Source organism: Ranitomeya variabilis, chromosome 1, assembly GCF_051348905.1.
Source record: "Ranitomeya variabilis isolate aRanVar5 chromosome 1, aRanVar5.hap1, whole genome shotgun sequence".
Taxonomy (NCBI): Eukaryota; Metazoa; Chordata; class Amphibia; order Anura; family Dendrobatidae; genus Ranitomeya; species Ranitomeya variabilis.
Window position 1 is genome coordinate 1,053,669,868 of NC_135232.1, and position 25,879 is coordinate 1,053,695,746.

General features: G+C 41.1%; 1 protein-coding gene across 2 annotated transcripts in view; it reads left to right on the top strand.

Moving 5' to 3' along the window:
* Nucleotides 1–2,221: 2,221 nt before the first annotated feature.
* The window catches only part of CORIN (corin, serine peptidase), a 450,167-nt gene continuing 426,509 nt past the window's right edge, over nucleotides 2,222–25,879 (top strand). Inside the window, exon 1 of one of the 2 annotated variants that reach the window (XM_077279814.1) lies at nucleotides 2,222–2,511. In XM_077279814.1, coding sequence (XP_077135929.1) covers nucleotides 2,440–2,511 — 72 coding nt within the window. In that variant the 5' untranslated portion in view covers nucleotides 2,222–2,439. Of the gene's footprint in view, nucleotides 2,512–2,771; nucleotides 2,850–25,879 lie in introns of those variants that run through there. The other variant, XM_077279815.1, reaches the window with a different exon arrangement.

A 25,879-nucleotide genomic window follows, 5' to 3' on the forward strand; every position in this document is an offset into this window, starting at 1 on the left:
TAAGTTAATGTCTGGGGGGGGGGGGGGTTTTGGTAGGGATTGTTTGAATTATTTCTTGCTAATAAATATTGCTTTGTTGCCATAATTATTGTGTGATTCGTATAGTACTGATGCCAGTTGTTTGGTGACTTTCTATATTTCCCTTACACTCTGCATTTTTGGTTATTAGACAGTTAGTAATCAATGATCTGTATTCAGTTCTCATCATATATACAGTATGCACAATATTGCACATTTGCTATTTGATGGCTTTTATAAACTTGAGTCAACCATTGTTTTGGGACCACCAGAGAAAGCCAAGTATAGCCTCTGTCTGATGGATAGGGGATAACTTGCGAACAACCCTAAAAATGTGACATCTAGAAAGGTGAGTGAACAAGATATTGTCTGCTTTTATCAGTTTCAGACTATCCCCGCCCTAGGAAGCTTCTCTTGTCCTTCACCATCTTCAATATCACTAATTGCAATAAGTGACTGAGAACATTCCAAAACCTGCCCAAAACCCTGCAAAAACAATTCGGTCATACATTACCAGACCACTAATACGCTTAAAGGGTTTATCTGTAACTACATTTTCTACATATTGCTCAGGGTAAAAAAAAATAATATAATAAGCATCGTTCACTTTAGTGATCCCCCACTGGTCTCCTTTCACTGCTTTCCATCTTCCCTAAAGTCTATTCTTTTGCTACAGTGATAACGTCCTGACACAGGGACATGTGACCAATGGAGCGAACTGTTGACAGTAGCAAGTCACCGCTGCCACCAGTGATTGGATGCAGCAGACTAAAGTCCCTTTGTGAAATCTCAGAAGGAATGCTTTAAATTAGGATATGGGATTTTTGTTTTATTCAAAGGGTTGCACAATATGGATGGTAAGGTATAACCTCAAACTTAATAGCAAAGTCACAGAAAGTGGGCTAAAAATCCTACAAAAATCCAAGAATTCTTGAATTTTTGGAGGATTTTTAGTCCTCTTTGTGTGGCTTTTTAATTAAGTTTAGTGTTAGGACTGGCAAGAGTGCGGAGCCTTGACACGGGTTGCGATCTTCCATATCTTGGCCAAAAGATCGACCAATACCGCATATATTATGTGTGTGTGTGTATATATATATATATATATATATATATATATATATATATATATATATATATATATATATATATATGTGTGTAGATATATTTTTTGCACTTCATTTTTCAGTGTGCAGGAAAGCCCAGCATTTTTGACCTTGTAAACCAGGGTGTCTGTTCTCATGGGATGCATTTAGATAGTGCTGGGCAGCCCGTCTAATCCAACAGTGTGGGCGTCACTAATAGGCTGTAAACCAAACACTGTGCATTACCTCCATCAGAAAAAAAGGAAAAAGCTAATGCATTAAAAGTTTAACACTTTATTGGAGTCAAATTAAAACAAGTTTTTGATAAAAAAATGACAAAGTATGGTAAAACCGTAGAGACGACATGTGCAAGTAAAGTGGGCCACGCCAATATAGAAAGATGCCAAGGTTTACCAGAATAGATATAGCTACAAAAAATAAGAATATTATAAAATGATGCTATGTATTATATATGAGGTAAGAACTTATATCAAAAAAGGGTGAAAAAACCTCTTTTGTGGTCGTAGTGACCTGTATAGGGTCAGGGTAAGCGCTGCTGCCCCTTTTTTGCTGTATTAAGGTATAACTTGCTGTTTCTGAGAATGGGACTCTGTAATGCCCTGTCTGAATGGCTCGGAGGTTCATACCGTACACTAGACCTCTATTCAGACCAGGCGTACAGAGCCCATTCTCAGAACCGGCGGGAGTCACAGGTGTCCGACTTCCAATAATTGGGAAATTATCCCCTTACCATAGAGAAATAACTTACAAACTTGGTGTAAGCTCGGGTATGGTCCAATTAAGTGATCTCAAACTTGTGCACAGATCCGGTCTAAGGACATGAAGATCCATATACTGATTGTCTGAGTCAAGGTCATTGGGCTGCCAGCAATTGTTCTTTTGGTAATACCAGATGATAGATGGATGGTAAGTAACCCGGAGGGCAGGATGATCCCCCTCAGTCTGCCACTGTTCACTGTAGTTTCTATATGTGTTCCATCTATGTACAGCCCCCTGGAATGAATGATCATTAGTAGTATATTTGATACATTTGATAAGATGACCAGGTGTCTCCCAGTCGCTGGTCCCAGGGCTGCTGCTTAGCACTGACCAGGAGGTGTGACCGGCAGTCGGGGTGACCGGCAGTCGGGGTGACCGGCAGCAGCTGAGGAGCCCCCGGCACATGAAGGGTGCCTGACTTGTTGCTCCATCAGGGGCGTGTCCTCGGCTGACAAGATGCTGGGACCCTCCATCCTCAGCACGTGGAGGGCCAGTGGTGCAGTGATCCCGGAGTGGGGAGGAGGAGAGCCGGCAGTGCGGGATGTGAGCGGCACTCAGCATGCTGTCCATGCAACAGTTTAGCAGCCTGCCAGCGGAGGAGAGCTACACCCCGGTCATCTGCACCAGCAGGGTAAGGCATGCCTGGTACTGTGCAGCCCCCCAGTGATGGCTACCATGTCGGGGCTTTTACTCACTGTGCCAGGTGCAGAGCCTCCTACAGCTGCTTAGAATGTGTGTTGTGCATTTCCCTAATGTCACCTTGTCCTCCTGCCCGTACACCGACACTATGGAGACCGGAGCCGGCACTCCGCTCCGACACACGGCGGTTCCCATAGAGGGGTGTGCCTGTGTCACCTCAGCCGCCAACTTTATCCAGCGCCCTGATGTAACGGCAGAATGTGAGGCGGGAGCTGACACTGTGGGGTCTGGGCTGTAACGCCAGCGGGAGGCGGTGACCCCTGTCATCAGGTAGAAGTGTGCGGTACAGAGATGTGGGGGCGCAGTGTCTGCACATGGGGGCTGCACATGGGGGGCTGCACATGGGGGCTGCACATGGGGGCTGCACATGGGGGGCTGCACATGGGGGCTGCACAGATTGCACTGAGGTGTTACTTGTGATGGGAGAACTGAAGGTGAAACTTGCTGCGGAGACATTGTGGAGTGCGGGGTCTGGAGCTGGGAGCGGGGGGGATTACTGGCACTGGTGGCCTGTCATAAGCAAAAGTTGTGGCAGAACTATGAAAGATTGTTACCCAGGTCACTGACAGGATAATAACATTTGTATAAACTGTCTAGCAACAAATTCTGTCTCATATCTATCTTGTTATCACTTCTGTCTCTGTCGCTCTGTCTCTGTCTATCTCTCTGTCTCTCTCAGTCTCTGTCGCTCTCTCTGTCTCTCGCTCTCTTTCTCTGTCTCTCTATGTCTCTTCCTCTGTCTGTCTCTCTCTGTCTCTGTCTCTCTCTGTGTCTCTCTCTGTCTGTCTCTCTCTGTCTCTGTCTCTGTCTCCCTCTCTCTCTGTCTCTCTCTGTCTCTCTGTCTCTCTCTGTCTGTCTCTCTCTGTCTCTTTCTCTGTCTGTCTGTCTCTCTCTGCCTCTCTCTGTCTGTCTCTCTCTGTCTCTCTCTCTGTCTCCCTCTCTGTCTCTCTCTTATCCAGCTATCTGTTAAGCTGGCTATCTTGGAATCAGAGCTCGTATCTACCAATGTAGTGGAGCTGAGTTTGAAATTTGGCACTTCTATATATACTTAATAATTATCTGTGATTTCCCATAAAGCAGAAGGTAAACATTTAATAATCCTCTGGGTGCAAATATTGAAAACAATGCATTTGTGTATTCAGCACTACTGAATGGAGTATACCAGAGAAGAACAAAGTGAACATTAATCTTTAAGTGGCATAATTCACAGTGTTCTTGCCATCTATATAATTCTTGCAGCTGTATTTTCTCTCTTAGGCAGCACATTCTAACATGCCCTCCTAATGCTGTATATTATACGCAAACTTCCTCTCTGCAGGAATCCTGCTCCCATTCTAATCTTAAGTTTTCATCAGTAAAACATTTATTACAGTAATAACATGTGAGACAGATGTGTCAGTTTATAGAATTGCTACAATCTATAATTTGTATAGAAACCTAAACTATTTTGTTACTTAGCTCTTCCTTCCTTCCTTCCTTCCTTCCTTCCTTCCTTCCTTCCTTCCTTCCTTCCTTCCTTCCTTCCTTCCTTCCTTCCTTCCTTTTTAGAGTGTTGTAAGCTATAGATATACTAAATTTTACACCCTTTTTTGCTATCCTATCTATCTATCTATCTATCTATCTATCTATCTATCTATCTATCTATCTATCTATCTATCTATCTATCTATCTATCTATCATTCTGGTTTTTTTTTTGTATACCAACCTTTAGTACTTGACAACCAAGCTATTAGCTATTGCTTTATTGCATTCTCAGGCCATAAGCAGTGTTAGGGCTTGTTCACACGATCCTTTTTTCACTGCAGATTTTTCAGGTCCTTTTTTGGGAAAATCCGCAGTGAAAACCCGCGGTGCTTTTCTCCGCGGATTTGTGTCCTTTTTCTACTGCGGATTCCACTGCGGGTTTCCAACTGCAGTTTCCTATTGGTGCTGTTGGAAACCCGCAGCGGAATCCGCAGAAAGAATTGACATGGTACTTCTTTTTTTCTGCAGGCAAATCCGCGCGGATTTGCCTGCGAAAAAAAGGATCGTCGGCACAGCGGATTTTGTTTTCCATAGGGTAACATTGTACTGTACCCTGCATGGAAAACTGCTGCGGATCCGCAGCTGCAAATCCGCTGCGGATCCGCAGCAAAAACCGCATCGTGTGAACATAGCCTAATTCTATATGGTGTCCCTAAAGTCCAGACACATAGGAATTCTCATTAGCTAGAATTTTAATTCATTTAACTGTAATAGAATTTTGCAGCATATCAACCTTTGCATCGCAAATGATGAAAATCATATTGAAGAAATTGTTTAATAATCTAATTGAATAAAATGTTGTTGAGACATTTCATTTCTTGAGAATATGTATTTTTGCCTATGTATTCAGACTTTAGGGATACCCTGTATATCTGTTTTTATTTATTATCTTGTATTTATTAAACATGTTTAGAACCTTTTGAAATTTTCAAATGTTAATGATATTCTACGATTTATATTTCATTTATATAAAAATTTGCTCTCTGATAATCTAATCTGCTCAGTTGCATTTAGCAGCATGTTCTTCTATAAATTCAGAGACCCTACATTCCTACATATGCTAGGTTTGTTTCTTTCTGTTACATGAATATCTATTTTGCCTCCTTTGCTCTCCTTTTAGCCGTGCTTCTCATAAGCGACATCTCAGTTACATCTGTGTGTGCTTTGTCATGTGGGCCTGTATTTGTGTACTTGACATCAATTATATAGTTTTCCTACATTTTGACAATTTTTGCACAGACATGTGACAATCTAATGCAGTTATTAGTTCTAAGACTTGTGATTCATTTACTTCCACAATTTATAAGCAATGAACACAGATGAAAATAAGTTATACGTTTAGATTTTCAACAAAGAACTCTTTTTTGGTAACAAAAGGAAGAAAATACAATTCAGAATTTTCTTATACTGACCAATCAGGTCTGTCCTCATTGATTGCTGGGGTAACAGCTCTGTTTTTACAAATGCTATCCAATGCATTGTGCTACCATATTAGTTGTAGAAATCTTTCTATGTCCAAAATAATGTATTCGTAATAAAAGTTATACCCCTGCTTATATAGTTATTTGGTAACGATTGTATTAAACAACTGTGAAATTATTTAAAGAGAAAAGTTTCCTAGTTAGAATATCGGAATGGACAGATATGTAATCCTGGTCTTTTTTTTTTTTTCCATTACCCCTAAAAATAACCCTGCAGAAGATGAGACTTCATATTTCCCCCCAAATGACAGTCTACTCACACCCAATAATTCCACAGTGGAAAGTCTGAATGTTAAAATACCTGCTTAAAAATAGATCAGCAGGCTATTCGCACAGATCTGCCTAGAGTGCCAGCGCTGGGCAAATCTTATCTCTCTTCCCAAAAAGCTCACGTGAAAGACTTGAAATTCCAATATCCCAGTGTGAGTTCTATGCTGTGCGCACTATATAAGAGACGATCAGGAACTTCTGAAGGACGAGACATCATGTACCCAACACTAATTCAATATACATGTGTGGTGGCAGAAAGGTCCCAGATTAATCCCAACACGGCTGCTAGCCAGCTTGCGAGTTGCTCCTTTTAAGAGCACTGAAACCCTGATATCAGCGATGTGTCACTTAATCGGCTGTTTGGTGTAGTTTTGATAGAATCCCTATTTTATCTGTTGTATATCCAGCAGTGGTCAGAATGCTGAACTGTGTATAACCCCGCCCACTCCCCTGATTGGTAGCTTAAGGGTACCGTCACACATTGAAATTTCCATCGCTACGACGTTACGATTCGTGACGTTCTAGCGATATCGTTACGATATCGCTGTGTCTGACACGCTACTGCGATCAGACACCCTGCTGAGAATCGTACGTCGTAGCAGATCGTTTGGAACTTTCTTTCGTCGCTTGATCACCCGCTGACATCGCTGGATCGTTGTGTGTGACAGCGATCCAGCGATGTCTTCGCTTGTAACCAGGGTAAACATCAGGTAACTAATCGCAGGGCCGCGCTTAGTAACCCGATGTTTACCCTGGTTACAAGCGTAAACGTAAAAAAACAAACCGTACATACTCACCCGTCGGTGTCCTTCAGGTCCCTTGCTGTCTGCTTCCTGCTCTGAGTGCCGGCCGGAAAGTGAGAGCAGATCACAGCGGTGCTGCGCTCTGCTCTCACTGTACGGCTGCACTCAGAGCAGGAAGCAGACGGCAAGGGACCTGAAGGACACCGACGGGTGAGTATGTACTGTTTGTTTTTTTACGTTTACGCTGGTAACCAGGGTAAACATCGGGTTACTAAGCGTGGCCCTGCGCTTAGTTACCCGATGTTTACCCTGGTTACCCGGGGACTTCGGCATCGCTCCAGCGCCGTGATTGCAACGCGTGCCGTCGCAGCGATGAAAATTTCAATGTGTGACGGTACCCTAAGTCCAGTAAGATGCCAATCAGTGGTGGGGCGGGGTTGGCTGGACTAGTCTACACTTGAGACTTAGTCCTCTAGTGAGAATCTCCTGCTGGTAAAACACTAATTGTATTGAAACTACAGAACACATCCCAATAAATGACACATCCCTGGAATCAGGCTCTCAACCCCTACATTTTGCTTTTTTCAGATTAAATGGCAAAAACCCATTGACAAGTTCCATTTAACACATTATGGTAAGCCTGAGATAAGATAATGCATTAAATGTTGCTGTACATCTACATAAAGGTGTTGTAGTGACATAACAGGCAATATAATATTTTTTTTCTACAGTAAACACAGCATTAGCATGGGTATCCACTGTGGCTGATGATAGTAGTGGATGAAGACCCATCTCTGTAAAAGTACCGTATATGGAATAGAATGAGCTTCAGTTCATGTACAGTAATTGTAAAATGGAGTTTGAGGTTTCATGTCTGAATACTGATGGAGGTGAATGTTTCATCACATGTATGCCAGGAAACTGGAGTCTAACTTTCATGCAAGTTGTATTTTGTACAAAAGTTTGTGACTTTTTCCTCTATTTCACTTGCACTTTTTAAAAAGCTAGGTAAGCACTTAGTAAAAGATAAGTGACCAATCGTCATGTGACAAGTTTATTGTAATGTATGCCAGAACCACTCATGTACAATATAGCTGAAATGTATCCCAAGGCTCTAGGCTGTCACAGATGTTATTTCTTTGCACACAGACAAGCAAAAGATGAGCTAACTTTATTTATGTGCTCCTCTTTTTTTTTCTTTTAGATTGCTGGGTTAGTAATGGGGGTGTCTGATAGACAAATCACAGCTGACATCAACCCCAAACCACACTACTCGATTGCCAACGCACTGGGGCAATCAGACAGGGCAAATCCAAATTTCCAGAATCGGCACATCTAATGTGATGGCCACTTATGGGGCCACTGCGGGTTAGTATTTTTAGGCTTCCCAACTGATAATATCTCACAGCTGTCTGATTTATCTTTGCTGGTTTCATAAAATAGGGGAAACCCGACTTCATTTTTTTTCATTTATCTATTAGGTTAAACAAGCATAAAAAGCTGTAGAATAAACTCCACATGAAGGGCCGTAAAGGGTGTGAGTTTATCATATGTAGAGGGATTGTGAAATCATATATCTGCATGATATCTATCCATCTATGTATTCTGAGGGTGGTGCTGGCTGTGGTTTTACTGTACTTGGCTGATGAAATTTCATGGTTACTTTGATATGTGCGTAAAATTTGTACGGCATACGTCTGGTCCGTGTGCCATCAATTTTATCTCTTGCACCCATAGACTTGCCTTGACGAGTCTCGTCCGATATACTTGGCCATATGCAGCATGCTCTGATTTTTTTTCCTTATGGCGATTACAGAGAGGAGAAACTCGAGGATCAGCACTGACTCATTGAATAACATTGGTCAGATTACAATGTGATGTCTTCTCGCATTGCACTCGTATTTATACGCTAATGTGAGTGAAGCTTCAATGTAACACTGAGCTGTTAGTGCACCTGGTATGAAGACTACACGGGTCCAGATACACATAACAGCATAATCAAATAAAAGAGTGAATGGAGATTGCCAAACTGAGAAATGGGAGGTGAAGTCGGATTGTTGCTTTACTTTTCTGTTGTTTTAGTTTTCATATCTGTTATTTTATCACAAAGTCGGTTAAAGCAAATTTCCGGCAGTGGCTAAAAATATTTAGGCTATTTCAGTATAGGTCATGCTGACCTGCTGTTTTGTTTTTCTACTATGCCATCTGTTTATAGGCTAAAAGATGTGCATTAAAGAAGCAATCTTTTTTTTGTTTGTTTTTGCTATGTTTTTGGCACAGTTTTTGTGCTTAGGGCAGGTTTTTTCTTATGTGAATTTTGAAACTGATAAACCTTAAAATCCATGTAATAAACCTTTGCATATCGCTGACGCGGATTTTAAAGCAGATCCATTTCAAAATCCAAGTCAAAATACTACATGTGAACTTATCCAAAGTTTTGTTCACACAAAGTTTTCTCACAGGGATTTTTCCAGATTAAAAAATAAAGATAAAGTGCTTTAAAAAGCAAAGTCTTGTGAACTTTTGCATTGCTTAAATGTATTCACTAAAAAAATGGAAGCATATTTTTCAAGCAGAAACACCTCAAGAATTCACATGTTGTTACTTGTGGAAGAAAAGTAAGTAAGTACATGGTAAACTGGTAAATAGCAGGACCAGGAAGTTTATTCAAAAGATATTTAAACAGGTTTTTCATGTGAAATTTAGAACAGAGTCTGTTCCAAACTTCACTTAAAATCTCCCTATGATTATAACCTTTGGAACAGATTCTACTCCAAAATTCTCACAAAAAAAACCAACTTCAAAAACTCTTTGAATAAGCCACCTATTAAATACCGCACTTTTCGAATTATAAGACTCACTTTTTTCCTCCAAAAATGTGGCGGCTGCACTAACTCATGCGCCCACTGCTAAAGAGAAATTAAGATTCACTGCATTCCTTGCCCATGGGCATGGAATGCGGAGAATATTCATTCCCTTTAGTAGTGGACACCCAGCAGATGCAGGAAGCCGGCTTTTGCGGCTAACACTGTTCTCGCTAGTAAAGAGTAATGAATATTTACTGCTCTCCACGCACATAGTCCTGACATGGAGAGCAGTGAGTACTCCGTCAGCTGTCCTCTGTTTGTTAGCAGTCCATGATGTCCCTGCTGTGCATTGCTTAAAAGCATAAAGCAGCTGCTGGCATCGGAACAAGACACTGTGAGGGAGCGCTGGGAAGGTAAGTATAATGGTTTATGTTTTTTTTTAATGTTTTTCTGATGGGGCCATGCATACCAGGATAGGGATGGGGGCCAATCATACGAGGAGAGGGATGGGGCCATGCATACCAGGATAAGGATGAGGGGACCATTCATGCCAGGATAAGGATGGGGCTATGCACAACAGAATGGGGATGGGGACCAATCATACCAGGATAAGGATGACAGAGATGGGGGGCCCTGCATACCAGAATAGGGATGAAGGGGCCATGCATACCAGGTTGGGTATGGGGGCCAATCATACCAGGATAAGGATTGGTCCATGCATACCAGGATGAAGATGGGGCCATGCATACCAGGATAGGGATGAGGGGGGCCATGCACACCAGGATGGGGATTAGCGGGCCGTGCATAGCAGGATGAGGATGAGGGGGTTGTGCATAGCAGGATGGGGATATTAAGTTCAGAATTGACCACATTTTTTTTTTCATCAATTTTATTTTTTTTCTAATTTCCTCCTCTGAAACCTAGGTGCGTCTTATAGACTGAAAAATATGGTACACATCTATAGTGTGCATGGTGCTATTTATACTTGTATTTCTCAACGTGGAATAAGAAGAAGCATGTCAGGCCTTGAAGATTTTCTGCATGAAAAACTGCTTCAGAGGCATGGTCAGAGTTTTTTTTTATTTGGTTTTTGAAGCACATCCTAAATTTGACTTCTGCATCAATTAAAGCAGAAAAAATGCCCCATACACAAAAAACATGATAAAAAAACACAGCAGACAATATTTCTTTAAGGATTTGTTGACAACTTGTCTTTTTCTGCCATTTGTTGAGCTGGACTGCTTAAAATATGACTTAAAAAGAGCAAGCCCCCCCTAAAATTGACTAATTTGTATAGGAAAACAATTTGTTATTCATATGTTCAGGCTTTTGAACGTCTTTTAAATGCTTCAGGCTTTCAAAAATTAAAACTTTTAAAGTAATTAGTGTCCATTGTTCTGGTATTTTCCACTGGGAAGATGCTGAATACTTTACAATAGAAGTTAATAAAAGGCCAAAAAAGATGCCTGGAAGATCCCTTGGTAACTTTTTGAGTGTGTTCTAAACCTTTTTCCTTAAAAAAGCTAGGGTTTTCTTCATTGTCTTATAGATTTTAAAAAACACCCAAAACCCCCTTAAAGGGACTCTGTCACCTGAATTTGGAGGGAACAATTTTCAGTCATATGGGCGGTGGTTTGATTCACCCTTTCCTTACCCTCTGGCTGCATGCTGGCTGCAATATTGGATTGAAGTTCATTCTCTGTCTTCCATAGTACACGCCTGCGTAAGGCTAGATTGCCTTGTGCAGGCATGTACTACGGAGAACAGAGAATGAACTTCAATCCAATATTGCAGCCAGCATGCAGCCAGCGGGTAAGGAAAGGGTGAATCAAACCACCGAAAACCCCGCCCATATGACTGAAAATTGTTCCCTCCAAATTCAGGTGACAGAGTCCCTTTAAAAATACAAAAAAAGCAAAATGTGCTAAAAGAACACACTTCAGGTTTACAGCAGTCCTTTTTTTCTGCAATTTAAACTATACTTTAACCACTTGACAGTTTCCAAACCCTGAAGTGGTTAAAAGAAGCAACAATGACTATATGTGCACACCAATGATGTTTTTATCTTGCTGTGCACTATGTTCATTGTTTGGGTAGTTTAGCGGTGCTTTTTTTGGGCAAGTTCCTGGTGGAATCTGCCTGAAAAATACGTGTGCACATACACAAAGTGCAACAACCTGTACAGTTGTGCTATATTGCCTGTGCTGAATGGTGAGAAACGTAGAACAAGAAGAACCAAATCAGGGAAACAACAATATAAGATGATTTTTTTACTGATGTGTGTGTGGACTCTTATGTCGTCCCTCCCTACCCTGAAATGTAGTAGAAGATGGCATGCCCACAGCTGGAGGAAGAGGTGCCGGTGGAAGGGAGTGACAAACTACTGGATCCTATAGTAGATATATAGTTTCACCGCACACTCGAGAGTTTCTCATGCAAATAATCTTTAATGATTGTTCAACACAAGCCATCCAAGCATGTATGAGCTCACACATGCTCTCAGGAGGTGCGGGAACACCCTGACAGTCCCCTTACTAAGGAACTTGCTATATACCTGTCCCTACTGTGATCTCCATGTGGCATTTAGACTTCTTTTCCTCATGCAGAGCTACTTTGTGATCAAGGCCTGAGTGGGTTGAAACGTTAGTCGTTTCTTTGTATATGCCTTCACTTTGTCCGCCACTTGCACTTGTGTTGTACAATCATTAAAGATTATCTGCATGAAAAACTCTCGAGTGTGCGGTGTCCCTACCCTGAAGATAACCACCATATGCTTATGTATAATGTGAACAACGTTATGTGTTTTACGCATTTAATTTGTATGTGTGTAATCCCTATATATTGTGTTATAGTAATGTGTAGAATAGCAGGGCAAATTCTGAAACCCCAAGATATTGAATAAAGAGAAGTGTTTTTAGTAGATAAAAGGATTATTAGCAATATACTGTAGAGATATGAAATGGGTAAGGAATAGTTCATTTTTGGTACAGACCCACAGATGGGAGGGGAATAGTGTTAATAAAAGGAAAGGTACTTTCTGGTTATGCGTGGTTAGGAGTAGTGGAAGGTTTAAGCAAGTTTTTCGTGGACATCAAGTGCGGCTCGGGTCAACATGGGCCTATCACTTGGGGCAGTGGATTGCCCTACAACTCCTTCATGCGGATCCATTTATCGGACCTGGGACCTTGAGCTTGGTGCTAACCTCAATCAGGCACATTTAACCTGCAGGCCTGTAGGGGAAGATGGACACGGATCCTCAGAGGAGGAGGATGATGGAATCTGGGTGCACTGCCGCTGGTGGAGAAGAATCCCTACAGGCAGTGGAGACAGCAGGAAAAGGGATACACTATCAGGAACGAGTATTAAGGATGAAGTTATGTCCTGTACCTGAGGGAAAGACTGTGACCTATTGACTTTTGAAAAGCACTTGGTGTCCCCTGGATTGGTGGTTCCTGAAGATGAGAACCTGGTGTCACCGGAGGCCATTGGCCAAAGTGAGTGTGATGCACCCCACACCTGATAGCACATTGGGACTGGGACATGATTTTCCTGTAGGGTGCCAGAGCATGCAGGAGCAGCAGCTCGTCCACTACTACCTCGCTTGGGCACCTCACAGATCTGTGAATCTCTTTGGATTCCTCATTTCAGTGGAGTTAGAACATAAATTGGATCTACATAAAATATTGATAACATTGCTTTACTGTTGTTGACTTAATCTTGATTTACATCATGTCTCTTCTTGGTCACATCTGGGACTGCGTTCAAAACTCTATTGATTGCCACTGGGAATCAATCACGGTCCTGACATGTCCTTATTTGCTTAGCTGAGATCTTACTGCACAACCATTATAGTATTGCACCAGTTGGAGACTCTATGATATGATGTACAATGTCTCACAAAAGTTTTATCCCCCTTGGTGTTTCACTGCATTGTTACATCAAAACCTGGAATTACATCAAAACCTGGAATTAAAATGGATTTTAAATTTGATTTTATGCAAAGAACCTAAATGTGGTAAATTGTTACTGTAAATCTAAATGAAATACTATTTTTGTTCACCTGATCTTTTGTCACATGATCTTTCATATGATGTCGGCATAAGTACGGCTCCATCAGTGTCTGCAACTTCATTGAGAAAGCAACATGAAGAGCTCTCCAAACACCTTAGGCTACTTTCACACTAGCGTTAACTGCATTACGTCGCAAATCCGTTTTATACCGAAAAAACGGATGCGTCAAAAAAAGTGAAAAACGTATGCAACGCATACAGCATTTCGACGGATCCGTCGCAAATCCGCTAAACGTTTCCGTCGAAATACTGGATGCGTTGCATACGTTGCATCCGTTTTTACCATCCGTTGCATCCGTTTTTACGACGGATCCGTTTTTAAAATGGGAGGCTCCCAAATTTGATTGGCTACTGGAAAATATGGAAAACTATATAGTGACTGTTTTTACAGCCCATCTTTGAGGGTTTTAGTTTTGTGGCAGCGATGGAAGGTGTTCTTGGGAGGATTGCTAGTTTGGTTACCGACGTTATCTTTGAGACGAATCGCCTGGATATCATAGTGCGGGAGAAGGAGGCGGCAGCGGAAAGACGTAGGATGCTTCTGCAGCAACGGAGACGGAGGCGACTCTGGATACATCAGATTAATGAACTACGGATGATGATAAAGGGATCCAAACCCTAACCCTACCCCTAACCTCACACCTAACCGTTTAATGAACATTTTCTGACAGTCATAGTGCCACGTATTTCAGTGCCACGTATTTAAGTGCCACGTACTATAAATACTATAACTACGTGGTTATACGTGGCACTGAAATATCGTTGCACGTAAATACGTGGCACTTAAATGCATGGCACTGAAATACATGGCACTGAAATATTGTGGCATTTACGTGAAATACGTGGCACTTATGTACGTGGCACTTATATACGTGGCACCTATATACGTGGCACCTATATACGTGGCACCTATATACGTGGCACCTATATACGTGGCACTTATATACGTGGCACCTATATACGTGCCACGTATATACGTGCCACGTATATAAGTACCACGTATATATAGGTGCCACGTATATAGGTGCCACGTACATAGGTGCCACGTACATAGGTGCCACGTACAGAAGTGCCACGTACAGAAGTGCCACGTACAGAAGTGCCACGTACAGAAGTGCCACGTATTTCACGTAAATGCCACGATATTTCAGTGCCACACATTTAAGTGCCACGTATTTACGTGCCACGATATTTCAGTGCCACGTATAACCACGTGGTTATAGTATTTATAGTACGTGGCACTGAAATACGTGGCACTGAAATACGTGGCACCTATATACGTGGCACTTATATACATGGCACTTAAGTACGTGGCCATATATGTGGGGTTGAAGGCCCAGGCCAGGTTTATATAGATTTGGGGGTGTCTGGCCAATTGGCAACAAAATCCAGCTTCTGAGCATGCTCAGTGTAAAAAAACGTATTGCAGCGCTGCATTGCGTCGTACGACGTGTCCCGACGCATCCGTCGCTCATAGGCTTCCATTGTAGCCAACGACGCATGCCGCAGGATGCGTCGCGACACGTTTTTTTAGGCGGAGACAAAAAACGCTACAAGCAACGTTTTTTGCCGACGACGTGTCGCCAAATTTCGACGCATCCGTCGTACGACGCACACGACGTATGCCAATCCGTCGCAATACGTCGCCAATACAAGTCTATGGGGAAAAAACGCATCCAGCAAAAACTTTTGCTGGATGCGTTTTTTCTGAAAAAAGACGCCTTACAGACAAAATTGTGGAGAAGTACAGCTCTGGGCTGGGTTATAAAAAAACAAACAAACAAACAACAAACTTTAAACAGCCCACATCTTTTATAATAAAATGGAAAGGATATGACAAAGCTACGAAATTGACAAGAAAAGGCCACCTACCAAAATTAAAAGACCTTGCAATGAGGGCAATAATCACCGATACAACAAGACACACCAATGATACCACTGAAGGAGCTCCAAAGCGGAGATGGAAGTATCGGCTTATAGGACCACTATAATGCAAACTAGAAGGAACTGGGCTTTATAGAAGACTGGCTAGAAAATTACTTGGCTAAAAAAAACTATAACGAATCACATTGGGTTTCCCAAATACACAGAACACGGTCTGTTAGTTGGTTGAGACTAAAATGGAATTTTTTAATCATCATGAGACTTGTTAAGTTTTGAGGAAAATCAACAAATCTTATCACCCCAAGAACACCATTCCCACAGCAGGGCATGGTGGCTGTAGATTGGTCATGATTATTTGTCAGGTAGGTTTGCAACTAGAGTGGGTACAGGAGTTGCTGTCGATTTGACCCATATGAGAAGACCAGTACTATTAAAGGGGGCCTTGATGGAAAGTTTGCATGGGGCTGACAAGTTTGAGCAGCTAGGGCTGGAATACTGGTCATAACTGAAGGAAAGATGGCTGCCAGTAAATACAGAGCAATTTTTGCAAAAAAGTTTTTTCTACAAAAGATTTGCAACTAAAATGGAGGTTCACTTTCCAGCAGGACCGTGGATCTAAACATATTGCTACACATGTGGTCAAAATGTTTGGTACCCCTCGTTTAATGACACAAAAACCCACAATGGTCACAGAAATGACTTGAATCTGACAAAAGTAATAATAAATAAAACATTTGTGAAAATGAACAAATGAAAGTCAGACATTGCTTTTCCACCATGCTTCCACAGAATAATAAAAAAAAACCTCATGAAATAGGCCTGGACAGAATTGATTATACCCTTAACCTTTATATTTTAATATTTTGCTGCACAACCTTTTGAGGCAAACACTGCAATTAAACGATTCCTGTAACTGTCAATGAGACTTCTGCACCTCTCGACAGGTATGTTGGCCCACTCCTCAAGAGCAAACTGCTCCAGTTGTCTCATGCTTGAAGGTTGCCTTTTCATAGGAGGCCACTTCAGAATAGTGCAATGTTTTCCTCTTAGCCATTCTTGGGTGTTTTTAGCTGTGTGTTTTGGGTCATTATCCTGTTGCAAGACCCATGACCTGCGACTGAGACCAAGCTTTCTGACACTGGGCAGCACATTTCTCTCTAGAATCCCTTGATAGTCGTGAGATTTCATTATACCCTGCACACATTCTAGACACCCTGTGCCAGATGCAGCAAAGCAGCACTAGAACATAACAGAGCCTCCTCCATGTTTCACAGTAAGGACAGTGTTCTTTTCTTGATATGCTTAATTTTTCTATCTGTGAACATAGGGCTGATGTGCCTTGCCAAAAAGTTCCATTTTTTTTGTCTCGTCTGTCCATAGGACATTCTCCCAGAAGCTTTTCGGCTTGTCAACGTGTAGTTTGGCAAATTCCAGTCTGGCTTTTTTTATGATTTTTTTTCGACAATGATGTCTTCCTTGGTCGTCTCCCTTGAAGTCCACTTTGGCTCATACAACGACGGATGGTGCGATCTGACAATGATGTTCCTTGAGCTTGAAGTACACCTTTTAATCTGTTTAGTTTTTCTGGGCTCTTTTGTTATATTATCCATCTCTTTGATTTGTCATCAATTTTCTTCCTACGGCCACATCCAGGGAGGTATGGCTTCAGTCCCGTGTATCTTAAATTTCTGAATAATATGTGCAACTGTAGTCATTGGAGAATCAAGCTGCTTGTAGGTGGTCTTATAACTTTTACCTTAGCATGTTTGTCTATAATTTTCTTTCTAATCTCCTGAGACAGTTCTTTCCTTCGCTTCCTCTGGTCCATGTTGAGTGTGATACACACCATGTCACCAAACAGCGCAGTGAGTATCTGTAGCCCTATATACAGGCCACGCACTGAATCCAAAATTGTAGACACCTGTGATGCTAGTTAGCGGACACAGCTTGATTTAACATGTCCCTTTTGTCACATTATATATTTTCAGGGGTACCATCATTTCTGTCCAGGCCTATTTCATGAGTTTTATTTTAATTTTTTAATTCTATGGAAGCATGGTTGAAAAGCAATGTCTGACTTTCATTTGTTCATTTTCATAGATTTTTAATTTATTACTTTTGTCAGATTCAAGTTATTTCTGTGACCATTGTGGGTTTTTCTGTCATTAAATGAGGGGTACCAACAATTTTGACCACGTGTGTATAGCTACAATGGAGTCGTTGAAGGGCAAACATTGAAATGTGTTGGAATGTCCAAATCAAAGCCCAGGCATCAATCCAGCTGAGCATCTGTAACATGACTTTACGACTGATGTTCACTAACACAACTGACTAATGTCAAGAAGCTGCAGTAGTGTAGTCTGGAAGATGGAACAAAACTTCCAGGCCCCGATTCATCAAGACTGATTTTTTGCACACAAGTCTTGCTGAATAGTAATCTGGAATAAGTGGCACCAAATATATTAAGAGGTGAGCACTCCTTAACAAATTTGGCACATCTTTCAACACTGAGACTGGAGAAGAGACAAGGATCTGGCACTGGAGTGAGGAAGGATGAGCACTATCTTTGTTATTATTAGTGGAATTGTTTCTAAAAGTGTAAAATCCTTAATTATTAACAGAATTATTTGTGACTTAAAAAAGAACATGAAGAGAAGGGGGAACTGCATGGAACTAAAATAGATGAAACACATGATAGTTCCGTAGCGTACTATGGTGGGGATCCATGGCTGCTGCATCTCTGTGTTTTCTGTAGAAGATAAGTAAAAGGACCATGACTTTCCGTGACGGACTAAAAAGGTCCCTTAATGGCCTTTAATCTACTTTCAATGTATTCAGATGGATCTGGCAATCATTGAAATTTTGTATTTTGCAAACTCTGAAAATAAAAATGTCCACTTGTTTTGAGCCTGTGTTTAGGGTTGCAGCTATAAAAGAGAGGTCTGAAAAGCACAAGGGTCCTATGGTTAACCAATTATAGGGTATAATGTACTGTACATGTGATATACATAAAGCTGCCCCCTCTAATGTGATGTATCAGAAATCTTCACACCATTGGTGATCATCAGGTACAATAACTAGAGAAGATCACTGGAATATACTGATGTATGACAGTGTTTTAGGATTTGACACTTCATAGTCCTCAGCTATATGACTGTTTGCTTTAGACTGTTGGTCGTAAAGGGTATTCTCTGAAATTGTAGCATGAGGTGGACAGCTGTAGTGCCCTGGATACATACTCATAATCAACACATGTCCTTGTTTTCTCAGCAATGTTCCAGCATTTTCTTAGAGAATTCTGACTCTGCAAATTGTCTCACAGTTCTAAATTCTCCTGCATCTGGATTGGAAATATTTGTGGTAAAGACAGTCTTTCTGAGAAAATCATGATGTGTCAGATAAGAATGATGTCCAGAAATTTTTAATGCAATGTTTTTCTAAATTTAAAATGAACAAATTAAGTATGATAAGGGCCTCAAAGGGTTATGCAAAACAGTACATCATAAAAAACCTTAAAATGCAATTTAATTAGATATGTTAAAATGTGGAACAGAAAGCAAGAATAGTCCCTTAACTCCTAAACAACCGCCAGTATGTCTTTTAATGGCAGCCTTTAAGAGGCCTTATTCCTCAGCACTGCGGTCATAAAGTAAAAAGCACACAAAAAAGCGCACACAAAACCAGAAAAGCTGTTCCACCACTACAAATGAAGCCTTTGTTATGAAACAAAAATAAACAAAATAGTACACATAGTTGGTATTACCGGGTCTGGAACAACCCGATCTATAAAATTGGCATGTTATTTATTCTGAACGGCAAACACCGTAAAAAAAAAAAAGAGAAACAAACTAAAATGTTGCTTTTTCATCATACTAACACACAAAAAATGTAATAAAAAGCAATAAAAAAGTCATATGTAAATATAACAATATAACAATGCAAAAACAAATTCATTTTTGGAAAATATTGTTTTTTTTGTCTGTAAAAGTAGCAAAGCATAAAAAAGCTATATAAGGGTATGTGTCCACGTTCAGGAAACGCTGCGTTTTTGACGCAGCGGTGAGCCGCAGCGTCAAAAACGCAGCGTCCAGATGTTACAGCATAGTGGAGGGGATTTAATGAAATCCCGTCTCCACTGTGCATTAAAAAACGCATACGTTTTTCCTGCAAAAACGCACATGCGGTGTGTTTGTTCAGAACGCAGCATGTTGCTACAATGAGCAAAACACGCAGGAACACCGCAGGTGACCTGCCAGTGACCTCAGGTGCATTTTTGGTCAGGATTTACCCTGCATAAAATCCTGACCAAAGCCTGAAGCAAACCTGAACGTGGACACATACCCTTATGGATACCTCCAGAGCAGACCTCGAAAGGACTCCAAAGTATCTCCATCTGCCTCATTAGAGTAGTGCTGTCGGGGGGTTTCATTTGAATCACATTTTTGTGGGAATTACACGGGAACCCAAAGGTATGTACTCGACATAGAACACAAGAATGTGATCCCAGCTTCATACTGAAAGATATAAAAAATATATTTTGTACCCCAAAATGTTACCAATAAAATCCCCTAAGTTATCCGGCACAAAATCAGCCCTCACTTAGGACCATCAGCTGTCATTCAAAACATTGGGGGTTCTCACATTACTAGTAGAAGAAGGGCTCTGGAAAAGAAACGACACTTCTCCCACCTCATCAAATAAAATCCAGTGAAATCTGCACTCCCAAATCCAAATGCCCCCCTCCTTCTGAGCCTCGCTGTGCCTAAACTGCAATAAGCGGCCACATTGGCATTATTATATCAGGGAGAGCACAGTTAACAATTTCCGGGTAGGTGTATCCAGAAACTCAAGCTGGGCACAATGTATGGGTGCTACAATATATGGGAGCACAATGTATTGTCACTAAACTGGAATATTTGCAATTCATCAGAAAAAAAAGCATGGCATGAATGTTATAAAAACAGTCACGGCAGTCATAGATTAATTCATTGAGAGCTGCAATTTCAACCGTGGGTTCACTTTTGCGGTTTTTCTGCTGTTCTGGCGCCTTAGAGGCTCCTCAATTGTTGCTCGCAAATTATTCTAGGGCTCCAAAACCCAAATAGCGCTCCTGTCTTCTCAGTTCGGACACATGGCTTAACAGTAGTGTGTGACGACATATAGGGCATCACCGTGTTTGGGAGTAATTGTGCATTAAATTGTGGGGTCTAGTTTCACCTTATAACCCTTGTGTAACTGACAATGCTATAAAATTTTGTGAGGCACTTGTGGGTTCGAAATACTCAGTACACCTCTAGATGAAATCCTTAAGCAGTGAAGTTTCCAATATAGGATCACTTGTTTTTTTTTACTATTTTGGCATCTCAGATGCTCGGCTTTCTAAAACCAAATAGCGCTCCTTCCCTTCCCTACCGGATGCTGAAACAGTAGTGTACAGTCACATATGGGGTGCTGCCACGTTCAATAAAAATTGCATAACAAATTATGGGGTCCATTTTCTCCTATTACCCCTTATGTAATTTAAAAATTTGATGTTAAAAGTAATTTAGTAGAATTTTTATTTTTTTCACATCTAATGGTTATAAAGTTTTGTGAATCACCAATAGGTTACAAAGGCTCAGTACACCAGTGGATGAATTCCTCGAGGGGTCTAGTTTCCAAAATGGGGTCACTTGTGGGGCCATTTCTGCTGTTTTGACATGTCGGGAACTCTGCAAATGTGACTTGGAAGTTGGCATTCACAATCTATTCCAGACAAATTTACGCTTCAAAAATCAACACTCTTTTCTTTCCGAGCCCTTCCATGTGCCCAAACAAGTACCAACATAAAATGAAGTGCTGACTAAGTCTCATAAAATATACAGTTTATTGAAAATATTAAAATAAATACGTGAGGAATAACAGTATGAAATAAAGCAGAGTTTCAAAGAATGGGGGATAACACTATATAACAGAATAAATGTAGGTAGTAAAAGACATAGAATTAGTACATAGACCACAGTGTGTCTGCCTACAGCCTGGGGGATGGGAATTAAACACTATATCATCATATGACTGAAATACATCACTTGATGTAAAGCTGGGCTCACACTGCGTTCAGTGTCTCCGTTAAACGGACTACGTTACACCGCGGCATAACGCGGTGTAACGTAGTCCGTTAACGCTGCCATTGAATGCAATGTCGGATGCATCGCTAGCGCACGCCCACAATGGGCGTGCGCTAGCGATGTGCCGTCATTGAGTGACGGACGCGAGATGCGGGCTACAGTGTTTCCGGGTCCGTCACTGCTAGTGCAGATGGAGCTAGCAGATGCTCCATCTGCGCTAGCGCTGTGCCAAAGTCGGCACTTGCGTTAGCGCAGTCCGTTTAACGTATGAGTTGAACGGACTGCACTAACGCAATGGGAACCTGGCCTAAGTATTATGTCTGCTCCTTGAATACACTGTGGTCTATGTACTAATTTTATGTGTTTCACTACCTACATTTATTCTGTCATAGAGTTATCCCCCAATCTTTGGTACTCTGCTTTACTTCATACTGTTATTCCTCATGTATTTATTTTAATATTTTCAATAAACTGTGTAATTTATGAGACATAATCAGCACTTTATTTTGTTAGTACTTGGTTCTATGTATGTTGTGTCTCTGCATATATTCTTTACCCTATCTCACTCATTTTTGTTGGCATTAATCATGTGCCCAAACAGCAGTTTTTCACTACGCATGGAGTATTATCGCATTAATGAGAAATTGCATAACAAATTATGCTGTCTGTTTTCTCCTATTATCCATTGTGAAAATTTCAAATTTGGGGCTAAAACAACATTTTAGCAGAAAAAAACAATTTTTGTTTTCATATCCTTATTAGTGTTGAGCATTCCGATACTGCAAATATCGGGTATCGGACGATATTCGCTGTATCGGAATTCCGATACCGAGTTCCGATATTTTTGTGATATCGGAAATCGGAATCGGAAGTTCCCAGTGTGTGGTTCCCAGGGTCTGGAGGAGAGGAGACTCTCCTTCAGGCCCTGGGATCCATATTCATGTAAAAAATAAAGAATAAAAATAAAAAATATGGATATACTCACCCCTCCGGCGGACCCTGGACCTTAGCAGTGTAACCGGCAGCCTCCGTTCCTAAGAATGCAGTGAGTGTAGGACCTACGATGACGTCGTGGCTTGTGATTGGTCGCGTGAGTGGTCACATGAGCGGTCACGCGACCAATCACAAGCCACGACGTCATCGAAGGTCCTTCACTCTGCATTCTTAGGAACGGAGGCAGACGCTTGCAGCAGTGACAGCCAGGGGCCGTCCGAGAGTGAGTATATCCATATTTTTTATTTTTATTCTTTATTTTTTTACATGAATATGGATCCCAGGGCCTGAAGGAGAGTTTCCTCTCCTTCAGACCCTGGGAACCATCCAGGATACCTTCCGATATTTGTGTCCCATTGACTTGTATTGGTATCGGGTATCGGTATCGGCGATATCCGATATTTTTTAGATATCGGCCGATCCAATCCGATACCGATACTTTTGAATATCGGAAGGTATCGCTCAACACTAATCCTTATTTTAAAAAGTTCTGGCAAGCACCAACGTGTTAAGCAAGCTGAACACACCCCTAGTTGAATTCTGCGATAGGTCAAGTTTCCAAAATTGGATCACTTGTGTGTGTTTCTGATGTTTTGGTACCTTGTGGACCCTGAAAATGAGACATGGTGTCTTCTATTCCAGCCAAATTTACATTCCAAATATCAAATGTTGCTTCTTTCCTTCTGAGCCCTGCCATGTGTCCAAACAGAACTTTTTTTACTACATGTGGTGTATTGCCACACTCAGAAGAAAGTGCGTAACAAACTGTGGAGTCCACTCTTTCATGTTACCTCTTGCAAAAGTGAAAAACTTAGGGTATGTTTCCACGTTCAGGAAACGCTGCGTGTTTGACGCTGCGTAGAGCCGCAGCGTCAAACACGCAGTGTCCAGATGTTACAGCATAGTGGAGGGGATTTCATGAAATCCCGTCTCCACTATACATTAAAAGACGCATGCGGCAGACCCACGGAAACGGACATGCGGCGCGTCTTTTAAGAACGCAGCATATCCTTACAATGCTGAAACAATGCAAGGACAACGCAGGTGACCAGCCAGTGACCTCAGGTGCAGATTTGTCAGGATTTTACCTGAGTAAAATCCTGACCAAATCCTGATGCAATCCTGAACGTGGACACATACCCTTAAGGCTAAAGCAACATTTTTGGCAAAAAAAAAAAAAAAAAAATTCAATATACTGACCTAGCATGATCAAATTCTGTGTAGTACCTGTGGGTTCAAAATGCTCACTATACCACGGGATAAAATCCTTGTGGAGTGTAGTTTTCAAAATAGGGTCACTTGTTGGGGGTTTCTGCTGTTTAAGCACACTAAGGCTCTTCCAAGTGTGACATGGCGCCGGCAATCTATTTCAGGCAAATTTATGTTCCGAAATTTAAATGGTGCTCCTTCCCTTCCAAACCCTGCTGTTTGTCCAAACTGAGGTTTCTGGCCACTTGTGGTGTATCGGCATGCTCAGAATAAACTGGGTAACACATTTTCTATTCCATTTTGCCATGTTATCCCCTGTAAAGATGGCGTCACACACAACGTATAAAAAATCAGTCCGTTTTACATGGACGAGAATCGCACAAATGTTTCATGAACAGTGATCCCTGTGCAATGCGAGGATGCAATTTTTTTTTCTTAAAAAAGTATCCGTGTGTCATCCGTATGGCATCTGTATGGCGAGATTTTCTCGCTGGCTTGCAGAATAAACATAATGAATTAATAGGCTCAAATATTCGTGAAAACATATATATAGTCTATATATACACTGTGTTCCAAATTATTATGCAAATTGGATTTAAGTGTGATAAAGATTTAATTGTTTTGTTTTTCAAATAAACTTGTGGATGGTATTGTGTCTCAGGGCTCAATGGATCACTGAAATCAATCTTAAACAAATGTGATAATTAGTTTTCCTGGTGATTCTAATTAAAGGAAAACTACTTAAAAATGATGTTCCACATTATTAAGCAGGTCACATTTTTCAGTTAACATGGGAAAGAAAAAGGGTCTCTCTGCTGCTGAAAAGCATCAAATAGTGCAATGCCTTGGTGAAGGGATGAAAAATTAGAAATTTCCCGAAAACTTAAGCGTGATCATCGTACTGTTAAGAGATTTGTGGCTGTATCTGAGCACAGATGTGTTTGTGCTGATAAAGGCATAATGAGGAAGATTTCTGCCAGGCAAGTTCATCGGGTTAAGAGAGCAGCTGCTAAAAAGCAATTACAAAGCAGCAAACAGATATTTCAAGCTGCTGGTGCCTCTGGAGTCCCTCCAACCTCAAGGTGTAGGCTCCTTCAAAGGCTTGCTGTGGTGCATAAACCTACTATTCGGCCACCCTTAAACAGTGTTCACAAGCAGAAATGGTTTCATTGGGCCCACACATACATGAAGACTAATTTCCAAACATTCTTGTTTACTAATAAGTGTTGAGCAACCCTGGATGGTCCAAATGGATGGAGTAGTGGATGGTTGGTGTATGGCCACCATGTCCCAACAAGGCTGCAACAACAGCAAGGAGGTGTCATGTTTTGGGCCGGAATCATGGGAAACAGCTGGTAGGGCCCTTTAAGGATCCTGAAGGTGTGAAAATGACCTCTGCAAAGTATATAGAGTTTCTGACTGACAACTTTCCTCCATGGTATAAAAAGCACAAATGTGCCTTCAGGAGCAAAATCATCTTCATGCATGACAATGCACCATCTCATGCTGCAAAGAAAACCTCTTGAGTCATTGGCTGCTATGGGCATAAAAGGATATAAAATCATGGTGTGGCCACCATCTTCCCCTGACCTCAACCCTATAGAGAACCTTTGGAGTATCATCAAGCAAAAGATCTATGAGGGTGGGAGGCAGTTCACATCAAAACAGCAGCTCTGGGAGGCCATTCTGACTTCTTGCAAAGAAATACAAGCAGAAACTCAATGGATGCAGGAATTGTGAAGGTGATATCAAAGAAGGGTTCCTATGGTAACATGTAACTTGGCCTGTTAGGATGTTTTGGAGTTAAATAGCTTTTTGTTCAGTGAATGTGACCTCCTAATGCTGCAAATTCCACAAATGAGCATTTTCAGTTCTGTAAAACATATCAAATGTTTTGAAATTCTACTGTGCCTAATAATTTGGAACAGTGCATTTTGAGTTTTTATTCATTTTGGAGATAATACTGTTATCATTGGGAGGTTGCTTCAATAAAATTCGATGTATTCTCTAATAGGTGATTACTTTTATTAGACTGACTGTCATTTGCACCAACCATTTAGGAAAATCCGATAAAAATGTAATTTGCATAATAATTTGGAACATGGTGTGTGTGTATATATATATATATATATATATATATATATATATATATATATATATATACACTCACTGGCCACTTTATTAGGTACACCTGTCCAACTTCTTGTTAACA